We start from the raw sequence: 23,898 nt of genomic DNA, 5'->3' as shown, positions 1-23,898 counted from the left end.
GCTGGAATCCCGATCGTGTTGTTGTCGTCGCTGGGTTCTCAGTTATTGATCAGAGGAAGAGCTCCCAGCAGAACAAAAAAAAGCGTGTCCAGACATCTCACTCGCCTCTGCTGTTTGGTCAGAGAGACACAGAATCTCAGGCTCAGGCTGAGAGGAACAATGACACGTCTCCCCACAGGCTTCCAACATCTGTGCAAAAAAATATAGACCTGGGCCCGGAAGACCTGAGTATCTACTGCCGAGCATCTTGAGTTTCACCTTCAGGAGGGGTCAAGGCCCCGCTCTCTCTGTCTGCATCGATTCATTTTTCAATTCATTAGTTCGCTGTATGATCAGGCTGAGCTGCTCTCTGAAATGGCTGGCCATCAGGGAATACCTTTGGCCAAGGAATGAAGGAGACTACAGCAGGAGGAGAGGAGAGGGGGGAGGTAGAGGCGGAGAATTGGAAAGCCTTGTTGTTTTTTTCATAGGCGGCGTTGTTTTCTTTATGACTGCCTTGTGTGTGCAGGATGGGGCTCGGATAATAAGGCTATGTGCTGTTCTGTTGTCAGATTTATTGCCGTTCTTTCGCCCTTGTTGCTTCCGTGTGCCGGCGTAGAGGGGATGTAACGGAGAGTGAGAGAGGCAGACGCCAAGGAGGTGAGTTGGGAGAAGAAAAAAAATCAGACTCTGTGGCTACTTGGGTGGTGAAGCATAATTCAGATACCGTCCGACAAAAAAAAAACATCAAATCTTTGGTGTCTCTTTACTGTGACAGATGCCATAAAAATGATTTTCTTTACAAAAGAAGACGGAATCAATGATTGTCCTTTTGTGAGAAATGCAGAGTGAACCTGACTTCACTGTTCACCTTCAGATTATGCTTGTTTCAGGTGAGAGCTTTAAATTCTGACTGACGAAAAAAGATGATTGCATGGCACAAAGGATTTTCCAGCAGAGGACACATTCAGACGGTCCAGGCCAGGTGTGGGTTGTTGTCGACAGGCGTCATAGCCAAATTTCTCATGATGCCTGTTGTTCCAACCTGTTCCCTCTGGCCCTCTGAAGGCCCTCTCCTCCTCTCAGGCCTTAGAGAAAGTGGTGGCGGATGGGCCTGGCTGACCGGGGCTGGTGCCGTGGTCGTCGTGCCAGCGGTCCACGCAGCGGCGGCGGGCGTTCATGAAGAAGTTGCTGACGGTGCTGAGCTCCAGGCCGAGCTGCTGGGAGATGGTGATCTGCATTTCCTTGGATGGGCGCTTGTTCTCCTTAAAGATGGCGATGAGCGTGCGGCGCTGCAGGTCGGTGAAGACCAGGCGCTGCTTCTTGGGCGCCGTGTTGCGGTCCTTGTGTTGCTCCTGTTCTTTGCGCTTGCAGGCTTGGTGTGGATGGCAGCGGTGGGAGGGATGGGGATGAGAGTGGGAGGCAGAGAGAGGAAAGAGAACACAAAGCAAGGTAAATATACAAAAGTGATTATAATCTCGTGGCTAAATAACACAGACAAGATGTGGAGGGAATTAAGTCGCTAAATGTATCATTAGCCAGGACTTAAAACACATAAAACTTAGTTTATACATCAGCAGAGGTTCTACAGCTCCATCTCTATTGCCATATTAAAGTTGATTTAAAGCTAATCCATGCCTCCTGCCCAGTGGGAATATTCCTTCCATCCTGCAGAGTGCAGACAGGGAGCCAGCCTGCGGTGAGAGAAAGATGGGGTGGGGTGGGTGGAGGGTGGTAAGGGGGAGACTGGCTGTTGCCTGCTAGCTGGAGACACTGCTGTTTGATTCAATATTAATGCAGTTTGAGTCACAATGGGGGACTGAGTGACTGTTGCACAAAAGTAAGCATTTTGTGAGTGTGTGTTGAAATGAGAGAGACAGAGGAGGGGCCGACGCAGAGAAAGAAAAGGTTGGGGAGAGAAAAGAACAGAGGAAGTGGAGGAGGAAGACAAAGTGTGTGCGTGTGTGTGAGAGTGTGTGTGTGAGAGTGTGCGCGTGTGTGTGAGAGAGTGTGTATAAGAACCAAAGAGAAGAGCTGAGGAGAGGAGGGAGGGGCGGCGAGTGAAGGAGAATGAGAGAGAGAGAGAGATATTGACCGACTTTGCTGTAGGAATTGGGGGGGTTCTCTGTGGGGACTGAGGTCAGAATTCTCCCCCCCAGCAGGTCTACAGTCTGCTACTTCAAACGGAGCCCACTGGAGCCCCCTTCTATTGAGCTCTGAGAGTGTATTTATAACACTTTCTACACTCCCACCCCCCCCCATCCCCCCAACCCCCCCACCCTCCAAATACAAACACTCAAGAGGTGCATGCACCGGCTGCTATGAGCCCCCTTCCCATACGCAGAGCAATTTTCAAAAGAAAACGCAGCGAATATAGTTTTTTTTTTTTTTACACGTTCAGGAGGGAGGGGGTTGGTGCTGGGGTTGCGAGCAGTGAACACAGAAATTAATAGTTAATAGAATGCTGTATTGTGGGTAAGTGTGCTGTAACTCAAAAGTATTTGTAGGAGACAGGTGGAGAGCAGCAGACATCAGGCGCAGGGTAAAAGGCAGAATCGGCGCCCAGAGATGGTGTATAGGAGGAGTTTTGTGTGTGAGTGTGAGTCTGTGTGTGAGTGTGTGTCTGTGTGTGAGTGTGTGTGCAAGGTTAAGGCACCACCTCTGCAGCCACACGTTCCCCTGCTGGCTGGGGATCGAATCCTGCCAGAACAAGCCTGTGTGTCCCTCTCAGCTTCCCTACTGTCTCTATAAAACGAGGGCAAATTGGAGAGAAAAAGGGAGAGAAAAAGGGAGAGAGAGCTGCCGTCCCTGTGGGGTCTCCACCTGCTGCCTGCAGTATTGTCTCATACTTTCATACCCGCCTTCAATAATGTCTCACTCCCATGCTGTGGGTGAGTGTGTGTGTCCTGATGCATGTAAGGACATTTTTTTTCTCCCTTCTCTGACTTTAATTGTGTGTGTGTGTGTGCGTGTGGGGTGGGGGGGGGGGGGGGGGGAGGTTGTGATTATGCTGAAGTGGCTGGAGCCAAGCAGTGGCGCTGTGTGTCTAATTACAGCGGAACAGAGCCCATTGATCAGCCATTGCAGTCCAATCTGTTTACTACAGATGTCTAACCTGCACACAGGCCAATCCATCATATTCATATTTCACATCAACACCGAAGCTGTATAAATATATATCACACGAGTGCGCGTATATTAATATGCCACGTACAGAATCGTCCAAATGCCTGCTTGTATGTACAGTATGTACAGTATGTACAGTAGGTACACTCATCAGACTTTGATTTATTACAGGATTAAGGGTAGTCATGACAATAGGAAGAGGAGGAGGAGGAGGAGGAGGAGGAGGAGGAGGAGGAGGAGGAGGAGGAGGAGGAGGAGGAGGAGGAGGAGGAGGAGGAGGAGAGTGATGTCATTTTATGGTTTGGTGAAATTATTCAGTGTCATGGTGAGTTAAGTCTCCGCGGGTCAGATGCAACAGGACGACCATTAAAGCTGCAAGAAGTCACATGAAGCTTGTTGTGAGGGAATCGTTGACACTGGCCCGGGCCTCTAACGAAGTCGCTCCAAGTGTAAAGACACCAGAGACACTTTGAAACCCTCCGGATCCATGGGTTCTGTTGGAGCCGCAGCCACAGACCAAGCTAAATATCACCCAGTAATCCACAGACTAACGCTGGCAGGCCCGACTCCTTCCATGGATTTAGCGGCAAATTGATTTATTTGTCGTTCATCAATATGACAACAGCCTCACTGAAAACACAACCAAGAACTGTTGATAACTCATTTTTATAGATGCAGTAAGTTTACACACCTCGTGCTTACACCCGGTGTGACTGATGGACGTTAAGCTATTGAGCAAAGCTTGTATGAAAATGAGATATATCCGACTTGCATACATCTCTTTGCATGTATGGCATTGTTGTGGTGATGAGCTGTTTTGATCATATCACCACTTATAGGCCAGAGTCTATTGTCGTGCATGTGATATAATGCAGATGCAAATATATGAGTGTATTATATTTGTACATTAGTTTGTGTTTTCCACTTTCCACGGCCAATGTAAGCAGAGATCAATCAGTTAATTGAACATTGAACCGTCATCGGGTCAAATTGTTCTTTTGAAAATGAATATAATTCAAATTATTTGAATTGGCTAAAACTAACGCACTGTAGTTTACACCAGCATCTAAAGTGATTTAGACTGGCCACCTTAAAAGAATCTGAACATCTGTATCCAAGACATAAAATCCAGTTGAACAGATAATGATTTAAAGGAGTCATGAGATAGTTGTGAATTTACTGAACATTAAAAAATCAAACTGGAGAACACAACCAGGGCTTAAATGTGTATATTGTCGTTGATCACTGTTATATATGGCACTATATATAAATTTAGATGCATTTTTGATGGATGAGTGTATTTGGTGTATTTGATTCTGCACACACTGCGATGTCTTAACTGACTAAGTTAGAATGATTATTTTAATCTTACATTAAAGGGCTTATGTTAGCAGACATGTCATTAGAATTGCTCCGGTGCAAGGATGATTAGAGAATCTTTCATTGGATCAGCTCTATGGTGATCATAGAGATTCACTCGGTGAAGACATGACATCTCTAGAAGAGGATTCGTCTCCCAGCGGGACGATGAGACTGAACATGCACTGAGGCTCCACCAGGCCTGTTTGAAGTCTGAGAAGGAGCAGCAGGTACAGTCCTCATGTGCACCGCATGTCAGTCACTACTCATCTCTACATTACTGAACAAATGTAAATGTGGGACACTCAAAGAGAGATGTCTTATTCCAAAATCCAGATAGTGAACTGTAATTCTGTTTCTTTTATATATATATATATATATATATATATATATATATATTGGTTAACACATATTGGTCCCTTTTTTTAAAAACACATTCCTTTGTGTTTCAGGCTAGATTACTTCAGTCAGAATTATCGAAAGAGGTCTAGTTATATAGGCTATAATGATAATATGATAATCTTGTATTTCAATCTTTGAGTCTAATTATCTGTATTTATTTTCTCACCCAGATGTGTGACCTCACACATTTCAGCAGAAATAAAACTCAAGCACCAACAACATCAGGTGCAGTGTTTTGCAGAAATTGCTGCAGTTTTTTTGAAACCTTGTAATTAATGCATGCATTGAGTGAGCTTGTTATTTTGATAATTTTACCTCTATCTTTCTTCAAAATGGAGAATATTTTACTTTTCAGTAAATTGCAGTTAATCAACTTCTACATATTACAGAAAGATACATCATATACGTTGTGTGAATGGGTTCGTTTTTAAGATGTCAATAATCACGTAGGGGAAATTCATGTGAAATTATTTTTGATCAGTGGTCTATATTACAAATTCATGATTTTATTCCCTTGGAATTAAGGATTAAAGTTATAAATTATTTGTTGGTCAGTGGTTGAAATAAAAAAATCTATGTCTCTATTCCCTTGGACTGAAGGATTAAAGTCACAAAAATCAGAAAACATAGATCCATAAATGTGTTTATACAATAAGAACATAAAACACGTAGCCAAGGGACGTGTTGGTTCTGTCTCAATGTCCCTGCACAACAATGTCCCCGCTTCTATGTCCACATCTCTCCGCCGGCGAGTCACGTCCTGCCCACCTCGATCGACTAACTTGCTTTGTGCCGCTTCGATCGGCAGGTGTCGCTCTCGCCGTGGCCCCGGCTGCACAGGGGGCGCTGCCTTTGCTACAGGCGCTGGATTTAGTAATCAATATCGATCGATCGGTGAGGAAGGGGGCCCTGATTACTGAACCAAGCTCGGCGTAGAAAAGAAAAAAAATCGATCAGTGCAGCTTTTAGAGCTACAGTAGGCACCGAGCAGAGAGACGGACATAAAGTCGTGCACAGGAGCAGAAATCCTGTTTTTTTCGGTGTTGGGAGTTGTTTTGTGAGGCGAACGCACCCCGCGGACACACGCACGGACACGGACAGATGTGACTTCTCTCACTGGGTGTGTGAGTGCGAACAGGAGCTGACCCACTTTGAATACATCCTCACACAGAGAGCGATAAACAAAGACATGTGCGTCCTGGGGTTTATTCTGGCACATTTGCCATAGACGCGGCTTTGACTCCAGAGCTGCAGGACCAACATCCTGCAATACTCGACTACTGTTATTATTATTATTTATTGTTATATTGTAATATAATTTATTATTCTACATTAATGAAGCAGATCGTGTCATTGAATATCACTTCCCTTGATCGGATTTTCCTCATGCACCTTGACAACATCTGACAAAACTCTATTATAATTTTTATATTGTTATATTGTAAAATGTTTTTTTTAATATCATTCCCTATGAATAATGCAGATCATGTCATTGAATATATTTTCCCTGATTGCACCTTTTCCTCCAACAAATTCCTCACTGAGTGATTTTCTTTTTTCCCTTTCCTTTATGCTCGGCTGAAAACTCCATAACTTGGGCCTATTTCCTTTCCCCGCTGATGACATTAATATTCTTTGCTTCACGACAAACCAAGCGAGGTTAAGAGAAAGGCCCTGGGTGTTCAATATCGATCGATAGATTCGTGAATAATTCGTGTGTGAAATTCAGTTCGTCCAATTAATTATGCCTCGGAGAGGGGGGGGGACACACGCACGGGCCCGGGGAGGAGATTCATGGAGTGTGTGTGTGCGTGTGGGGAGGGAGGAAACGTGGAAACCCCACCATCTCCACTGTGAAGGAAGGAGGGGATGTGATGATCCTGCTTTCTGAAAACACGGTGTGGAAGAGGAGGAGGAAGAAGAAAAAAAAAAGGCGAGTCAATGATCATCTGCTGTTTTACCTGTGTGGACTGACTGTATGATCCAGCAGCTGCCTCCTGCCCCGAGTCCACCGTGAGCATTAATCATTTATTGATCATCACTGCCCTTCCTGCTCATGATGAGAAAGTCAAAGCTCCACTAATATTGGGCCCACGAAACCACGAGCGCACATCTGCATCTTAAATGTTGCGGCTGCCGTTCTGTTTATTTATTAATTTTTTTTTGTATTACTTTATTCCAAAGTCTCCCGCTGTGTGAAATCCAATCACGCAGCCCTGCTTGTGATCCCCGAACAGCAGCCCAGGTCAAAGTCTGTTCATTTAATTAATTTACCAATAAACATGTTTACCGGTTATGGTTCGGCGCGTTCCTCTCTCTCTCTCTCTCTCACACACACAAATACACACACACACACACACACACACACACACACACACACACACACACACACACACACACACACTCAAGCACACATGCACACCCTCCGCAGGCCGTTCATCATTGGAAGGCAATCTGCTCCTCACTGATAATCTATGTGCGTTTATTTGCAAGAAGGCTCATGTTTGAGCTTCAGTCTGTTTATTAAGTAACGTCTCTGTTGTTTCGCACGGGCTGTTGCCCTAAAGATTGATGGCAGCGTGTACGCGCACGGCCTCTCTCTGAACACTGTGGCATCAATTGTGTTCAGGCTGCAGGGCAGTGCCAAGCTCTCTCTCTCTCTCCCTCCCTCTCTCTTTCTCCCTCCCTCTCTCTCTCCCTCGCTTCTCGCCAGGCCCCAAAACACTCGCAGCTCAATATTCCTTAATGTAATGAGTGAGAATTGGTGTTAATATACTGATAAAGCGACACAGTGTGTTTGTTTGCCACCTCCCGAGACTCAGCTGCGAGGCATTTCTTCTCTGGCCCTTCAATAACACTCAGGCCTGAACCCGGTGACACCCTGAACCCGAGCACATCGCACCTCACTGCTGCAACACTCGTATCTGCAACATTTTGCTGCATCATCTATCGTGATTGCATGGAATGTATGTATAGATGAAGAGGATGTGTGTGTTTATATACATATATAGATAAAAACATTTTGTATTTTTGTAACCCCAGAGCTACAGGATCCAGATATTGTATTATTATTATTACTTTAAGTAGTAGTAGTACCCTGTTGTATATATCAGCATGTATAGCATTTTAGTACTACTCTTAATATGACTACTTCTATTGAACTGTTGCTTCCATCCCCAATAACATCATTATATCTCGAAGTATCACTATTAATATTTCCATTATAACAAACAATCTGACAGTGCTTATATGACGGTAACACAACTGTTCTTGCCCCCCCCCCCCCCCTTCTCTCTCCCCCGTCTTTTTCTGCTCACCCCCTACAGTCGACGCAGATTGTGTCCGGACCTCGTCTGAGGTTTCTCCCCGTCCACAGTCTCACACACCCGCTCCTTGTGGGAACTGACTGGGACTATGCAAAGAGCCTTGAGACCATGTTTGTTGTGATTCGGTGCGAGAATTGAACTGAATTGAAAAATGCACCTGAGAGATAGAATTCCAATCCTTGTTTGCAACCCAGTGGTTAACCTGGGAAATTGCACCGTGCTAAGTAAAAAATGCATTAATCAGTGGCGGCTGTTGCCCGTGGTGATCACCCTCCTTGTGAGGTTTTAGATAATTAAATGCACTGAGCCATTTAAGCGCATGATTGAATGAACAGTACGACTGAGTTTAAACTTGCGTTATTATCATCTCTCTCTCTCTCTCTCTCTCTCTCTCTCTCTCTCTCTCTCTCTCTCTCTCTCTCTCTCTCTCTCTTTGGCCAGTTTAATAGCAGCCTCGGTCCTCCATTTATTTGTGTGAGTGGATCCATTGTTAGTGTGATACTCTTACCCGCGATTATCATTGATTTCATTCATAATTGCTTTGACCAGTTATGCGTGATGGCGGTAATGATCACGAGCCTTCATTTTGTAGACAGCGAGGAATAAGGCCTGTACCGCGTCATGCCCCAGAACAACAGGTGTGTGTGTGGGTCCGCCATATAGCAACGTGTGTTTATGTTTTCGGTAATTCATTCATTTATTAGTTGTTGTTTTTTATTTGAGAAATTAGGAAAATATGCTTGAATGTGGTTATAGATGTGTATAAGTTATTGGTTAACTCGTTATGTTCTGCACAAAATCTGAATGAAATAAAAACACTTTCATATTAAAAAATAATAGAAACCGAGATAAACCATCAGATTCACCGCATAAGGAATTAACATCGCAACTGCTGTGTGTCTCTGCGGGCTCCTGTGGATTTGGAGGGTGAGCGGTGGGTGGAGAAGCTCTGTGGCCGCTCAATAGACTCTCAGCACTGGCATCCATGCGGATGTGAGGCCGGTGCCAGCACCCAAACTCCTCTTAAGCTCCTTTTCATTTACTGAGCAGAGTTTACACGCGTTTTTAAAGCTGCGTAAATCTGCCCGAAGCTCTGGAATAGTGGGAAAGCAAAGAAAAAGTCCGATATGCGAAGGAAAATTGAAAGAAAGTAAGCCCGAACTGTTGTGCTCCCGGTAATAATCAACCTTAAAATCCTGCAGGGCTATAGCCAGGTTTACACAGGTCAAGCAGGTCAAAGTTTCCCTTCTCCTGTCCATGTTACCACTGCTAACGGTGAGGTGCGCATATTTAGAAAAGATAAATTAATTCCCTCGTATGTCAGCAGCGCTCCTGGCTGACACCTCTCTGCTCATGTCTTCTCTGTCGCACAGTCAGAGGACACACTTCACTCTGCGGGGAGACGGACAGCTTCTCAACACGCACGAATTTTACACATTCAATGCAACGCAATCATGTGACAGGAGGAGAAAGAAATACGTGTAACCCAGCGATTATTGACCTCACTGCATTTTCCTTTAATGCAACAAAACCCCGAGATATTACATCGAATAAAATAAAATCTTAATTATTTTATTACAAATTCCATTTGTCACCGTTTGCTAATCGAATGAGTTGAAATTGTGTAGTATAGTAATTTGAGCCTGCATTTTACAACATTTTATTTATACAGTTTACGTAGTAAAATACGGTTTCATTACAGTTTTTTGCCCGATTACTTGATGATTGATAACATAGAATATGTCCAAAAATAGATAATGATCATAATAACAAAGATATAAGTTGACCTTCGTTATTATTATTAATAATAATATTAGAAGTAGTGGTATTCTTATTATTATAATTGGTGTGGTTGTTAATCGTATTATTTATTTCTTATTTATATTATTGATGGTGCTTAAAACTGCTGTCTTTTAATATAAAACGTCAAGAAAACGAAAAATATTGAAATACACACACACACACACACACACTTGCAGTGTTCTCCTTAGACATTAGACATAATAAGTCAGCATTTTATTACCGGCTCAGTAAAGACGAATTAAAAGTTAAATTAATAATTTTAGAATAACCCCTAGCCAGTTCGTTATATTTAATAACATGTAATACAAAGGCTTTATGGGCTGACATCGATTCATCCATCAATTGATTTCACAGTCGTTTTGTTCCTTTGTTGATCTGTGTGGGGTTGCCCAACCGGAGTTTCGAGTTGCATCTGTGGGTACGATACACACCAACGTTTGTATGTGTGTGTTTATGTATGTGCGTTTGCTTGTGTGTGTGTGTGCGTGTGTGTGTGTGTGTGTTTGCGGCTTTGTTGTGATCGACCCTGAGACTCGGAGGTTCTGTACATACCATCTGCAGGGTCTCATTTCAAAAAAGGCCGAGGCACATTTGTCAGCAGCAGAATCCGAACCGCTCTGTCTCTGTTTCCTTTTCACATTATCACTCGTACAGATATTTTTATAAAAAATCCACACGGAGAATATAACATTGAACGCACTGGGTTTCTAAAATGTCAAGTTCAACACTTCATTTAATATTTTACTGGCTCTGAAAATATGTTTCTCCTTCAGTGTAGCAGATTTACGAGACATAATTTAATTTGTGATATGACTGAGGAAAATATGTTGCCTATATTTTCTTCCTATCAACTCCCAAATACATCGGATTCCCTTCATCGATATGTATCAGGAAGAAATAAGTAGAATCTGATTTATTTGATCTCAAATCTATAATATATCAATTGTAGAGTATCTACTGAATGTCATATGCTCCAGCTTTTGTGAGATGAAATAACTCCCATCTGTTATGGAAACCTTACAGTGGACTCCAGCCTCTCCTCACAGTAATTGCGTGGACAGTGTCCTTGCCTCGTGTTTTTAGCCTGCGCATTAAACAAGCCATTATCGGGCCTTTAATAAGCGATGGGCTGTCGGGAAGTCAGATAAGCAGCCAATGTGTGGACACGTCGCTGCCTCCTCACTGCTGCTGCTTCAGCGGCGCTGCATGGACACAGATTTACGACCTATCCACCCGAAAAAGTAGTCCGTTACTTATTTACCCCACATTTCAGACTCCTCACTCAGTGGGAGCAGTAACACCAGATCTCACAGTTATGTATATGTCAGGTGTTTCCTCAGTGATATATACCAGTGTGAGGCCGGTGGGGTCATCGGGTCAGTGTTTGTTTGGATCAGGTTAAAGGAGGAGGTGGCAGGAGCTGCAGGGAAGCGTTGCATGCGTCAGTGCTGGCCCAGATTTTGGGGGGTAGCCCACCGGTGTTACGTAACAACAGGGGTGAGCTGCATGGTGAGCTCCGTATAACCGTCACTGGCCCTGGGTCTTATGTAACCCCCCCCCAAAAAAAAACAACACACACACAGACACACACACACACACTGGAAGGTCAAAAGCCACAGTTTGATTTGTTAGTCATCAGCCGTCACCACAAACAGATCCACACACAACCTTTATCTTGGAAATCCTTTTTTTTTGCGCAGCCATTTGACTCCTATGCCTAAAAGACGAATAATCAGATTTAATTATGATTATCTGCGATCTTAGGGCCCTTTTGTATTTCTGCCTATAAGGGAAGGGATGGAGTTTTTTTGTGCGTGCGCGCGCGCGCTCGCGTGTGCGTGTGTGGAGGGGGGCGGGGGGCGCAGTGCCATTAACCCTTTGATGCTAGCCGCGTGCATTCAGTCGACTCTGCCAGCAATTTGATTTAAAGGTCATTCTCTCCTATCGATCCGGCTTGGCGAGGGGGCGACGGAGTAGCGTAGGAATTGATCATCTAAAATAGAAGAGACGGTATTCGAGACTGTACAGACCTCTGCTGCATTTCTAATTACTAAGTGCCCCCCGCCCCCGTCCCCCACCCCCACCCGTGTGAATTGGAATTGGACTCATCTGATTTCTATTAAATTTACCTTATTTTAAATAATTCGTTCGGCATGGTCAGCGTGTGTGCGCGCAGGACGGAGCAGCAGTGTGGGTGGGATGTATAATCAGAGACGAAGAGGTTAAACGACTGTTAACTCTGCGTGGTCTCCATCACAGAAACATAAACGTGTATATTTTTACCTCTCAGATTTGAACGTCAGTACTTGACCGTTTTTGACCAGAGCAGGCGGGAGGTGAGCAACAAGCCTGCCTGAGAGAGCGTGTGCCTTCATTAGTCATTCTGTTGTGTGTTATGAAGGCTGAGCTGTTAATGGGAGAAATGGTGTTGCATGGTGGAGATGGAGGGATGTAGGGGAGGGGAGGGGGGGTTGCATGGCTGCATGGCGCAGCTCCAGAGATGGAGAGGAGAGGCCGGGGGAATGGAAATCGATACAGATTCAGGGCTCGCCAGATCGGCCTTAACAATGTGGCGCAGACGCACTCTACATCCCGATCACATACACACAGGAGAGAAGGAGGCGACACGTAGGCAGGGCAGACTGGAGCTGGTGCTATATAATATTGTCCTGTGTTATAGATAGGCTTACAGTAATGCAGGATGGGGAGCTGTGGACTCTATAGTTGCAAACAGTCCAAATCTAACAAAAATCAATGATATTTTAGGCTATATATGTGTGTGTGTGAATATAAATATCATCCTACAACATGAAGATTTATAGGCTACTAATTTAAAGTTGAATTAATTGGGTTTTGCCTCCACCACACACACACACACACACACACACACACACACACACACACACACACACACACACACACACACACACACACACACACACACACACACACACACACACACACACACACACACACACACACACATAGGACCATGCTTCCTCACTCAGGGCTGCAGATAATAATGCACGGCGAGATGTCATCTCATCTGCCACGAGCTGCGCTGAACCCCGGGATTTAAGCAAAATAGCCCGGAGGTATAACCTCAAGAAAAGGACTGTTGCTCTCCCACCAGAGGATTTCAAAGGCGATGCTCGTACATGCGCGTCTCGGTACTTACAGCTCATGCGCTTAACGAACAACGAGGCTCTGAAAACCGCAGCTGCACTGTTTACTCCCCTATCTTTCCCTCACACATCAATTATTAACGTATCAATCGATCATTTCGCAGGCTAACATCAAGCCGAGTCTTCATGCAGGAAAAAAAAGCCTGTTTTAGATTAGCCTATCCGGCATCAATCACATCTTAATGCTCAATCCAATTAAACCCATTATCCATGGCTCAAATGACCTCCCCAAAAAAAGAGCATCACTCCTGACTGTTTATGGGATATTTCTTTTTCGCATGAGGGTCCAAATTTATTCCGCAGCTCCAATGCAAACAACAAACAGAAGCCAGGGATGTGATTTAAATGGAAAGCCCTGCGTGGCTTCGCGCTGGACAGGAAAGTAGGATGCTGTGATTGACACGATTGTGGATTGTAATATTGATCGTTGGGTGGAAGCTGTTGGATGAAATAATGGTGTTTAGGGCCTATACAAGAATGCTATTAACTATGTATTGGTAAAAACCCTCGCTCACCACATTGGACTGTCCTCAAAACAGAGACAAGAAGCTGCAGGTCAGTGTTTCGGGCGCACGCTTCAGCACCATGGACAGCACCACAAAACCACCAAATCTATATTTGCCTTTATTGTGAAGGGAAATAATAAAAACCTGTCACCGACTGTTATCATCTACCAGTAAAATATACAGCAAATTAATAATATAATAACTTAGTTGATTTTTAGTGAAGCTCTTTGTTCTAAAATATGCTAATTGCCACAAGATAACCTAGGAGCTGCTGGTCAGCTCTATGAAAATATTTGTACTCATGGAGATGATGGAGGGCTTTACGCAGGAAAATGTGCGCAGTTTGACAGGGATGTGGGGGGTGGGAGTTGCTCCTGGACTGCAGGGCCTGCCTGCATGCACTGCTTATACTGCGTGTGTAGTCCATTGTAATGTGTGATGTGAATGGCGGCCTCTCTGCACCCTCATTCGCAACAATGTTTTCCTCCGTGTCCTGTGGGTCTTGACCTGTGCACCCCTGGCACGTGTCTCCGGCCATTCAGATGGTAATGAGACAAGTGCGCTTTTTTTGTGAGTTGGATCTTGGTATGTCATGGCACAGGGGAATTCAGGTCTTAGAGGAAATATCTGGTGAGAAATACGTCTATAATTTAAGCTACTGGGAATTACAACGTGTGGTTTATGGGATTTTAACACAAACATACGTTATTTTCTGTTGTGCAGCGTCTGTGTGGAAAGATGTGTTAAAGGTGTGAGGCTAACCAATGGCTGTATAACCCAAACCCCAAAGGGCAGATGAGTGAGAGGGTGTACATGATTACAGTATAGGAAAAAAAAAGGCCTCTGCAGGAGCTTTCTTCCTTTCTTTCTCTCTTTTTTAAAACAGCTGTCCCTTTTCCTCCCCCTTTTGTCCGGATCCAGCCTCCCCCCTCTCTCACTCTCACTCTCCCCTTCTCTGCTCCAGGGGAGAGACCAATGGGAGAGAGTGCTGAGGCGGGATAATTGATAGATGCACTGGCTATCCTTATCGATCAGGGCCGTATTGACCCGACCAAATACATTGAGATGGAGTGTGGAATTCAACACAGATGCAAAGACGAATTGTTTTCATCGTTTATACGATCTTTAAACGCCTCCCAAACCTCACGTCGCCCGGAGTCTCTCTCACTCGCAGAGCTTTAACAATGAAGCCGCCCCATTTATTTAACACTGTGGTGGACTGATGCATGTGCCTTAAAGTGCAGAGGATATGTAGCATATAATAAAAAGGCCTCGCTGTTTGCCTGGCCGTGGTGTTATTGCCCTTACACAATAGATGGGGAAGCATGTGGGTCTGTGCCCTCATTGCATTGGGAGATGTTAAGCGTGAAGGACACACAATCCCGCCAAACAGGGCTGTATGTGTGTGTGGGGGGGTTTTTTCGTTTCAGGGGTAGATTGTCATGTGTGTGTGTGTGTGTGTGTGCAGACACTGGCATTTTCACATTAGCTAAGCAGGGCAGCTGCATTGATTTGTGTGACTGTGATGAATTTGGAATAGTAATTTGAATTTATTGATTGATGTGGCCGACCGAGTATGGCCCAGCCTCACTTTCAGCATCACCCCCCACCCAGCCAGCAACCCCCATATACTCTCAGCCCACATGCGGACCTGAGGATAATGGCGATTTTAAATGCAATAAGTAAAAATGTTGCCCCGTGCATTTACATACAGAGTCATTTGTCATTTCAGCCAAATGAATTCAGGGTGAACAATGCAGGCTGGAGACCTGCTGTTTCAGCACGGGGAAATAAACAGATTTAGTAGAAATATTATATTTAGAAGAAACATGTAATGTTTTATAATACATTTGAAAATTTGACTTTTTAGCTGGGTTAAATTTAGAGTGTGGTGCAGCCTAACAAAACACACACACACACACAATTTGTGTTGGATTAATACAGATTCAGATAAATAGAACGTAGATAAGATTAACTTTTTTGGAATTGTAGGTATTTAACGATAATAATTGTAATTGAAGTCAATGATCTATACACACATATTGTATGGTCTGTAATTCACAGACATGAACACACACACACACACATTTTTGTTAGATGAAAACAGATACAAATTAATACAATGATGATACACATTTTTACAAAGTTTGCTATTGCAGAGTTAATATGTTAATTTCCTCTTCTCCCTTTTTGTAATTGTAATTGTTTGATTGAATTAATTGTATGTAGAGTTACATGCATATACACACATATACATTGTATGTATTGAATTACACGCACATTCAGACACACACACACACGCATACACAAACACGCGCGCGCACCTTATACACCTGTACACGCTGTCCTGAGCCCAAACCACATTACAAACCGCGGTAGGTGCTCAGTGCGCGCAGGACTGTGCCACACTCCAACATGTCAGTTGGACTGGGGGGGGTTTTATCCTGACTCCGGGTGTGGAAGATATAAAACCCCACAGCCTAATTAGCTTTAACAGCAGTGGCACTTAAAGAGACAATTGTGGGAGTGTTTAAATCTTTATTTACCAGAACCCCACTAAATGCGCAAAGGAACAATTTACATGCCATTAAGTGCTTTTCAATAGGGCATCGACTGGAACTAAAATATGCCACTATATCTGCTTAATTGAACTGTTCTCTGAAATACGACGCAGAGGAGCTGATTGACGTTTGGGAGCGCATGCACGTCTGAAAAGGGCCTTTACACAAACATCAATGAGAGGGGACCTCTCACTCACATCTCTCTTTTAACCCCGCTGCGACGTCTCTCGGTTTCATTTACGTCCTGTTAAGCAGGTTGTAAGTGTTAAAGGGGTTTTAAAGGAAGGGGGCGGGGGTGTTGGATCAAATCACAGCGTTGAGTGGGATAATCTTGGAGCAAAACAAATCAGAGCAATGCATCAAGGATATGAAACATCCAGGTATAGAGGCAGTAATGATTTGGGTTACAAATCGTCTCTTATATTGAACAGTGGGAATGACTAGTCGTTTTTGCTACAGTGTCCCACTCATACATCGACAGCTGCAGAATATCTACAACAGGCCCTAAACCAACTTCGGAGACAAGATATCTCTTAATATCTGCACATCGCGACAACAGAGGCCAGAGAAAGACGCATCTGTTTGTGTCTCTGTCTTTCTGATCCGAATCGATCATTTATTATTATACGCCACTCTGAAAGGGGACCCCTGGACCTGGAATATTGATCCATCGGGGGGTCACGCTGCCCCTGACTCTTTGGCCAGGCCTCAGACGATCCTCGTTTGCAACGATTTGACAGATGAAGCGCCAAAGTATTATATCAAGTGCGTTTGGTGAACTGTAACTGGGTTGGTTGAGCTGCAGTTATCTCAGGGTGCATGTTTGTTTTGTTTTTTTTGTGCGTTTTAAGTAAAAGCTGCGAGATGTGATCAATTCTGGTCTCAGCTTTGATTTCCTTTGTTTGTCTTCGTCCTCTGTGTGTTTTTGTTTGTGTGAGGGAGAGAAAAAGAAGGTGAGACAGGGGGAGAGGGGGAGGGGGGGGGGGTTGTACACGCTGTATCCGTGCGTAAAAACCAAACACGTCTGTACGGGGATGTCTTTGCACCCGTTCCTGCTTTGGAGAGATGCCACCTCTCTTTTGTTTATCACACCCCCCAGTTGCCGCACAAACAGCTGTACTATCATGGATCGTAGCATCAATCAAAATATAGATCCCCCCCCCCCAAACATTTAACACCCCAACTGTCATGATGAAGTTTCCCCTCGATACAATCGACTAATAACTTCTAGTAATGTCTGTTTGAGCAGGTATTGACAGTCTCGCCACATTGACTTCTAATTGATCCCTCCACATCACTCCGGTTGGGAGCTGTCTCCTCACTCACCTGCAAGCCGGAGCGCTGACATCCGCTGGAACTCGGGCTCCTGCAGCCACTTCCACATCCTCCTGAACGTCTCCCGGCCAGACTTGAGTTTACTCCACGGTTTAGGATTCCGCAGCAGATCGGACAGAGTTCCCTGGGACCGGCACAAGATCCTCTGAGCAAAGATGGCCTGGGGAATGCTGTAGCGCTTGAGCTCCGCCGTTATTCGCTGCGCCACCTCCTTGGTGTTTATCTCCTCCACCTGGCCCGACCCGGCTCCCTGCCCGCCTCCCACCACCTGCCTGTCCCGGTCTGACAGCATGGACCCGTTTGCCTGAGAGTGCGGATGGTTGTGATGGTGGATGCCGTTCAAGGATGTCATGAGCCCGGCCCCGTGGCCCCCGAGACCCCGGGCCAGGTGCTCCTCTCCCCGGGACAGCATGGCTGCGTGGGACTCAAAGCCCCCGGAGGAGAGCATCTTGTCGTTGGACAGGTGAGCTCCGGGACCGTAGGCGCTGAGAGTCTGTTGGGAGCTGTGCAAGGACCCCAGGCCGTTCGACAGGGGGGACAGGGACTGCCCCATGCCGGACATGTCTTTGGGGTAGTGGCCGTAGAGGTTCCCCATGGAGGCGAGGCTCCGGTCGTCCCTCATCAGGGTGAAGCTGCCGCTGACGTTGCCGGCCGCGAGTCGCTGGTGCGCCGGGTGGTGGTGGGAGTGCGGGTGCGGATGGTGGAACTTCTCGGAGACGGTGGAGATGGGGGGCAGGTGCTGCAGCGGCGTCAGGGTGGTGTAGGTGCTGCTCAGGCTCATGCCGGAGTCGCAGGACATGGTCATGGCCGGGTGCAGCGGGCCGGACAGTGCGTGGTCCGTGCGGTAGTCCCCCGCGCCCTCCAGGATCGAGGCCATGCTGGACACCATGGCGGAGCGCCCGTGCGACACCAGGTTCCGGTGCGACGACGACTGGCGTGCGTGTGCAGAGTTCATCAGGTCGCTCTGGTGGGAGTGAGGCACGCCGTGCAGGTTCCCCAGGTTCTCCATGGTGAGCTCCATCATCGGAAGGGATCTTCACTGCCTCCACTCTCGCTCTCTCCCTCGCACTTCTCTCTCTCTCTCCCTCTCTCTCTCTCACCGTGGCTCTATCTCACGCTCCTTTCCAATAAATTTTGAACGATTTCAAATCCGAGCCATTGATTGTAGTTGCCTCTCTTCGGTCAATCCAGCATGGTTTTAAAAGATCGGGTCCCCGGCCGCCATCAAGCCTGTGCGCTGGGTGCGTGAAGGTGTCTCTCTCTGGAGCTCCACTGAACCCGAAGCGTCGCTCCGCTCTCTGTGTGGATATCGACGCGCCCGCGCTCCCGTCAGGGATGAGACCGAGCCTGTTGTGTGCGCATGTGCGCACCCCCGCGGTGCATCCTCGCACTCGCGCCCTCTGTCTGGGGCCAGTCTGACGTCACTGCCCCCCCTCCCCTCCCCAGCCCATGTCATGGGGTTGTTCACGTTGCACACTGAACCCCGAATTCCTGCAAAAAAAAGATTACATTAGACACTTGTTAAGATAAAAACACAGAAGTGCAATCCTCTGCAATCCTGTTCGTGTGCAACGTTTACACTCGGATGGATAAGAGAGACTCGCTGCTTGTTTTCTCTGATAAAAGCGTTTGACGCGGCGCCAGCAGCGCATGTGATGTCTCTGGGCCGGGTTAAATATTAATTGACATGTGTCACATCAGTGTTACAAGAAAAACACTTGATTTTCAGTTGGAGGTCTTGGCTTTAATTCTTTTAATTGTTGTTGATCGTTATTTTTTAGGTTAAATTAAATCCAAAGATTTCATATCAAAATAGTTTGGGCCCATATTTGGCCCACATCCCACTCATCCTAAATCCAGTCCACATACCAGGTGGAGTGTTGGCACTTGGGCGGTCGGCTCCTGTTACCAGATCTGAGCCACAAGTACTGCAGGTCCTACTGCAGGTCAACAAACATATCAAGGTGCTGGAATTTGTTTTGTATTATTTTGGCCATAATTATAATTTACCACATAGGCCACTTAAGGTTCATATCCAGATTATACCTCACCTAGAGCATCGCATGTTTGCTTTATAAAGGCTCACAATTGTTTTGGGATATTTGAGCCACATTTGGTATTTTACAAGTGGGGCAACTTTAGGCTCACATTTTGTCCGGGCCACAAGAAGAGCAGGAGTGCCACATCATCGCCTGAAGTGGCCCACAGCCGTTGCGGTGCAAGAACCTAACCACTCCATTAAGACCACTGACTGTGTGGATGACCTTTGACACATTTCAATTTTGCTCAGATTACCAATAAATATATATCTCCCTCTCTTTCCAAAATCTGAAAAGTAAACGATCAAATGCTCGCGTCCAATATCTTCCATCAGGCTTTCACTCTGCTCGCCCTCAGAAAATGGTCTCTGAATAAATCTGTTAAGTTTCATTTCATCATAGCCTCCAGGCTTCGACCCCTCTCGCATCTTCGCTCCTCGGCCTGTGAAAATCAGAACTCTCAGACCCAGCAGCCCTCTCACATTTCATGCCTTACAAACTTCTGTTTATGAAACTTGCTGCTCACTGACGTCAATCCAGGTCAGCAATCCATCAATGTCAGAGTATGTATGTATGGATCAGGAGATGCATTGATGGGCTGGTGCCTATAGCTCGTCCAGATCCAGAGGCTGGGATTTTGTGAAGGGGCTGATGAATACTTGGTTTTTGGTGGAAACAGACAAGAAGATTAACTGAAGCTGTGAGTCTTCCATCTCCTATAAACACAAGATTCAATTTGTGTTTTATATATTTTATTTCAGGCTTTGCTTCTTCACGGGCGGACACACAATATCATGAACACCTGTACAATGTTGTGCAGTAATTCAAGCAACACACCTCAACGTTCAATGTGTGTGTTAATCGATGAGGTTACAATGCACAGCCTATGGTTCAGCAGACTGATACCGTTTAAGATGGGTTTTTATAGTTTGCCTATATATTGTAAGATGTTTATGATCTTTTGTTAAGACAACTTTAGGATCTTATCTAATAGTGTCAAGTCGAAACATAAGTTCATCAGGGTTTTTCCCACAGATACCACGTATAGACCATACTGTTGTGTTGTTTACAACAGTTCCAGCCATGAGAAATCACCAGGTGACCATAGCGTGGAAGGACGTCCTTTTGTTTCCAACATTGATCTCTGGGTGGCCAGCAGGTGTTCATAAATGTCCCCTTAAACTACAAATGACCACTGATTTGAATCTCTCATTTGAATACAATCAACTGGTGAAACTGTGTGTGTGTGTGTGTGTGTGTGTGTGTGTGTGTGTGTGTGTGTGTGTGTGTGTGTTGTGTGTGTGCGTGTGTGTGTGTGTGCGCGTGCGTGCGCGTGCGTGTGTGTGTGTGCATGCACATTTTTTCTCCATGCGGTTGCTGAATGGAAATTATGGCTGCAAAATTTTACCTATATGTATATTTGTATATTTTTGAGTTAATGTAGCTGTGTGTGTGGGTGTATATATATATATATATACACATACAACCCCTGTATATATTCTCTGTCTGTGCAGTTATAGGGTGACATGTTGAAGTCATTTCAACACCTCTGTGCTATGTTTTAGACATGTTTGAACAAACTCTGAGTGTGTGACTGAAAGTGTTATATGTGTGAGGTCTGACATGATTGTGTGTGTTATCAGTTACAGCTCCACAGCAGTCCTATTGGGTGTGTGTGTGTGTGTGTGTGTATGTGTGTGTATGTGTGTGTGTAGGCCTTTGTAGTTGCTGTGTAAACTCTGTGAACACTGTTACCAAGTGAGAAATCTTGGCATTTGCACCGATGTTATGTAAAAATGAGCCCATTAGGATTTCGACCTAGAGCTTGAAAAAAAAGTCTAACAATCCAGGAAGTGGCATCACTAATCATTTGCAAATTGCATAAAATAATTTGCCTGACCAGTGTTTACTAACAGAGAGGTCACGGCCATCCATAACTCCACTGATGAATTGTGATATCAGGGGCCCTGGCACTGCAGCGCCTCTTCCAACCCAAAATAATGACCCTAAAAACTGTGTCTCTGCTGATTGCCAACGAGGGATTGTGGCTTTTGGCTTGTGCCATCAGGAGAACAGCAGTGTCCGCTTGGGTTAATGTCCCTGTATTGATCCCAGCAACCACTGCTATCGAAAATGAATTACCGAAGCCCGCACGGCAGCGAATCCGTCATCTGTGCTCAGCCAGCCGGCCAGAGCAGCTTATTGGTCGCGGTGGTGATGGATGTAAACTTTCATTGCTGGCTGCTTGCTCCTAATTCACCAGGGTTTACAACCCAAAACAAGCCGCGGCGGAAAGTTTTATACTCTCACCAAGAACTTGTAAACTTCATATCAGACCCCCACCCCTCTATTTGTCTCTTTCTTTCTGTGCGTTTTGAATTGGGCTGCAGCACCGAGAGCATGTTTAACTCTACAGATTAAAAACCGCTGGGTCAACACGTTGTGGGGAACTGATCAGCGCACTTTCCCCCATGTTTAATCAATGGTGTTTTCTTCTGTTGTTTGCAGCTGTTTCAAAGGAGAAGCCAAAATAGAATTTGAATACAGAGTAAACTCAGCTCTTTTAGCCCCAAATCCAAGAAACAAAAATCCATGCGCCTAGAGCTCGGTTTTAATTTGTATTTTAATGTACTGTTTTGGAATACTTAAATAAGCATATCCTATGGCAAATACAATATGAAATATTAACTGTGTCGATATCTGCGGTGTGACTGAGGCGATGCAGCAGAGAGCCGCTGATTTATTTCATTTTAATCGCCCAGGAGCGGGCGAGGGGGCGAGGGGGTGGCCTCGGCACCACATTGGCATCGACTTTACGCACGCCCGCAGACACATACACACACACACACACAAACACGGTGTGAGGATTGTGTATCATTCAATCTATATTTATAAAATAGTTTTTCAATAAATAATAATTTTATATATAGGACTCACGGTGGTACAGTTTGTCTTTTAGAGTGACCACAGAATGGACCTCTCTCTCTCTCTCTCTCTCTCTCTCTCTCTCTCTCCCTCTCTGTCTCTCACCCTCTCTCTCTCACCCTCTCACCACTCAAGTCTTTTATGAGGCGCAGAGCATTTAGTTTTTATCTTTAAGCACTGCTGTCGTTTACTGATCAAATAATCAATACTGAACCCGGAGCTGAGCTCAATGCATTTCTGAAGGATCGATAGTGCCAAAAAAAAAAAAATCTAAATGCATTCTCCTAAAATGGTTTAAGTTCTTGCTGTGTGTGTGTGTGTGTGTGTGTGTGTGTGTGTGTGTGTTGCTGTGGCCTGTCTCAGCAGTTTCATTACAGGAAATGACCACAGAGCACTCAGCTTTCAAAGTGAAACCTGCAGCTTTTCATTTGGCTTAGTGCTGAACACAGACACATGACATTTAATTTGGATTATTCTCTTGTATTATGCTACTCTACCACATGTTTACAGTATTATGTTAAGTAAAATACATTCATAGATAATACATTTTTTCATAAGTAACAGGTAATATACAAACGTTGTTTCATCCTTCATAATGTTACACAGGATATATTACAATGCAGCAAGAGTCCAACATAATTTGTTTAATTTCCCTCAATACTTGTACATTTTATAATTTTTTTATCAGGCATTTTTATACGAATTAAACTCAGTGCCTCGACGAGACACGAGTGCTACATCTCTGTTTGGCCAGGTCTCGCTCACCCTTGTCTATTTCCCGAGAACGACTCGATAGAGACAGACTAATCTTTTCATGACTTCTTGAATGACTCCGTGGCTGATGCATCACGCTTAATGTATTCTAAAGTATATTTACTTGAATCTGGCTATTGGCAAAAGTTAAGTAGCAGTGTTTAGTAATGTCGCATTGATCAGGCCTCTGAGCAAGTCAGCGGGACGGTACACGCACACACACACACACACACACACACGCACACACAAACACACACACACACACACACACAAACACACACACACACACACTGATGTGTTGGGAGAAATATACTCCAACATCTATACCTTGTTTGCCAATGGCTCTTCTTTAAGTAACCTTGTGTGTGTGTGTCTGTGTGTGTGTGTGTGTGTGTGTGTCTGTGTGTGTGTGTGCGTGTGTGTGAGTGTGTGTTTGTATGTGTGTGTACGTGCGTGTGTAGGTGCGTGTGTGTGTGTTAGAGAGAGAGATTCATCATTTTAAAATAATTCTATTTGAAAAATACACCTCCATATTTTTTGATAATTTATTTGACTCTCTTTAAGACCATTTGTTTTTTTTAGCAGTTAAGTTAATTCTT

The 23,898-nt window shown here is 45.0% G+C and overlaps 1 protein-coding gene across 1 annotated transcript; it reads right to left on the bottom strand.

The window, feature by feature from the left end:
- Nucleotides 1-1,061: 1,061 nt before the first annotated feature.
- onecut3a (one cut homeobox 3a) lies at nucleotides 1,062-18,603 on the bottom strand. The gene is made up of 2 exons (XM_061078651.1): nucleotides 17,574-18,603; nucleotides 1,062-1,354 (listed from the first exon to the last, which is right to left on the bottom strand). Exons 1-2 carry the CDS (start codon nucleotides 18,601-18,603, stop codon nucleotides 1,062-1,064), a joined length of 1,323 nt encoding a protein of 440 aa, XP_060934634.1.
- Nucleotides 18,604-23,898: the final 5,295 nt, after the last annotated feature.

This window comes from Limanda limanda, chromosome 9 (assembly GCF_963576545.1).
Source record: "Limanda limanda chromosome 9, fLimLim1.1, whole genome shotgun sequence".
NCBI lineage: Eukaryota > Metazoa > Chordata > Actinopteri > Pleuronectiformes > Pleuronectidae > Limanda > Limanda limanda.
Note: the sequence above shows the minus strand (reverse complement) of the source record. Positions and strands in the feature narration are given on the sequence as shown.

Coding starts and splice junctions, on each gene's coding strand:
- onecut3a (XM_061078651.1), bottom strand. CDS start 18,603: ATGGAGCTCACCATGGAGAACCTGGGGAACCTGCACGGCGTGCCTCAC. Junction 1,355..17,573: donor GTCAGCGCTCCGGCTTGCAG/GTGAGTGAGGAG, acceptor ATCCACACCAAG/CCTGCAAGCGCAAAGAACAG.